Below are 2,197 nucleotides of genomic sequence, written 5' to 3'. Positions count from 1 at the left end.
CGCCGCCGCTGTGTGGCTCTGGGCAAGTTACTTCCCCTCTCTGGGTCTCTGCATGGAGATGTTCAAAGGCCCCGCCACAGTCAACCCAGTCAGGATCTGGGCTCAGTCGCCTGGGCCGGAGGTCTTGGTTCACGCAGCCCCAGATTTTCCAGGAAAGCCGCCACCCATGGAGAATGGCCTCGTGGCTTGGTCTCTGAATATCTGGAGGAAAGCTCACTTTATACATCAGCCTGGAGGTCTCCTCTCTGTGACCCTGCTTTCCTGCCCTGTGAGTGTCCAGCTCTTCCCAGTTCTGTGAGGCCCAGAGGACAGTGTGGGGGAGGGGGGCACAGTGCTGGGGGCCTGGACCCTCCGGAGTCTTCAGCTTCCCCTCTGTTTAAAGGCCTTTCTGTGTCTGTGACACTGGTTTCAAAGGCCTGAAGAATCCCCTCTTGGTCTCCTATGCATAGCCGAACAGACAAAATCAATCGGTAAAGAATGGTCACTAAGCATTTTTTAAAAAGGAAACTTTAGTGTTGATTTGGGGAAAATAGGATCCAGTGATGAAACACAGGAACCATTCCAGAACTCCCTGGGGAGGAAGGGATGTATTGGGTTGACCCAAAAGTTCGTTTGGTTTTTCCATAAGATGTTACAGACAACCCAAATGAACTTTTTGGCCAATGCAATATTTCCAGCCTCAAGGCCCAGGTGGCTCATGGGCCCGACTGCCAAGCGCTTGCAGAGAGGGCTTAGTTTGGGGCATCTGGACCCTGGGTCCCTTGTGGGCACCTGTGTGGGACATTCGTGGCCCAGAGGACCCAGCTCTCTCCAAAGTCCCTTCTGGAAGGAGGAGAGAGCCCTCCAGACTGGCTGAGCTCTGCGGATGACCCCTCCTCTCTGTCTTGGACCCCTGATCTCTGGTCCCTGGTGGGTCAGATGCTTCCCTCTGTCCCTTCAGCCGGAGCCGTAGATGATGAAAAACTCAGCCTCGGCGCCATGGAGGTAACACATCTTTCCGGCACTGTCAGCCACTTGGGTGCTACAGACATTGTGCTTATCCTTCTACGTGGGAATCTTGACAATAAGCTCCTTCTCCTTCATTTTATTCCCAAGCAGAGCAGAGAACATGGGCAGCATGACCTAACCGTTCCCTGAGGACTCAGACCATGGACCTTTCTCACTGGTCTGGGCTATTCAGGCTCCCCGAGGTCCCCCTTCTGCTGTGCTTTGCTTAGTTCCGGGCGTGCTCCTTGGAGTTCTTCTTTCCTCCATTAATTTCACTCTCACTTGCCATGTTTCACTGCTGCTCCTGGGCCAGCCCCGAATCAGCCCTTTCTCTGCTTCTCACCCACAGCGTCTAGTCTGCAGTCACTCTGAAGCCTAGAGGAGCACGGCTGTCCTGACTGTACCTAGACCAAGAGTCACTGGGCTCTGAGCGAGGGCCAACGCCATTCTTCCGTGTCGACGGCTCAGAGTCCTCTTCACGAACATCTGGATGTTGGGCTTGGTTTCTGGATAGGAGATGGCCATACAAGCGACACGTTCTTGTCCCTGCTTTCCAGGGCTGACTGCAGACCAAGGCCAAAATGCTACAAGATCCCATGGGACAAAAACACTGTTGGGAATTTTCCCAATGACAAATAGAGGGCATATGTGAAATGATACATACTGAGCATTTACATACAGAGCATATAAAAGAAATGGCTATGCATTATCCCCTCAGTCACACGCGTACACATTTAGTATAAATAGAGTGAGACAACACTGTATAAAAAAGTAATTTTGTTCTGAGAACATCGATATAGTATTTACATGGATGCAGCCCAGAGGGCTCTGGCCTGCCTCTGTTTCCAGGTCCCCCAGGCTGGGGCAGCTGGAAGTTTGGAGAAGAGCATCCCCCGAGTGCCCCCGGTGGGGCGAAGGGGGCTAGGTGGGTGGGGGCCCGTCGTAGCGGAGCATGAGCGTGAGGGAGCGGGCGAAGTTGTTGGCCAGGAAGCAGCTGCGGTTCTCTTCCCCGACCGGGAGCAGGAAGAGCAGCAGCAGGAAGAGCAGCAGCAGCAGCTGCAGGGGGAGCGCCACGCAGCATACCTTCCGGCAGAGCGAGCTGAGCCCTCGCCAGCTCGAGGCCTGCAAAATCAGAGCGGAAGACGTGAGCGGGCTCGGGGCTCCGCACGGGAGGCGAGGGGCGGGGAGGGCCCCCGGGCGACATGAGGAG

General features: G+C 55.0%; 1 protein-coding gene across 1 annotated transcript in view; it reads right to left on the bottom strand.

Annotated features, from left to right (window-relative positions):
• Nucleotides 1-6: 6 nt before the first annotated feature.
• Nucleotides 7-2,197, bottom strand: part of SYNE3 (spectrin repeat containing, nuclear envelope family member 3) — a 68,585-nt gene continuing 66,394 nt past the window's right edge. Inside the window, exon 20 of the mRNA XM_010851433.1 lies at nucleotides 7-2,109. Within this exon, the coding sequence (XP_010849735.1) occupies nucleotides 1,909-2,109 (201 nt within the window). The 3' untranslated portion in view covers nucleotides 7-1,908. The remainder of the gene's footprint in view (nucleotides 2,110-2,197) is intronic.

The sequence above is a fragment of the Bison bison genome, unplaced genomic scaffold, assembly GCF_000754665.1.
Source record: "Bison bison bison isolate TAMUID 2011002044 unplaced genomic scaffold, Bison_UMD1.0 scf7180017864302, whole genome shotgun sequence".
Classification (NCBI taxonomy): Eukaryota; Metazoa; Chordata; class Mammalia; order Artiodactyla; family Bovidae; genus Bison; species Bison bison.
Note: the sequence above shows the minus strand (reverse complement) of the source record. Positions and strands in the feature narration are given on the sequence as shown.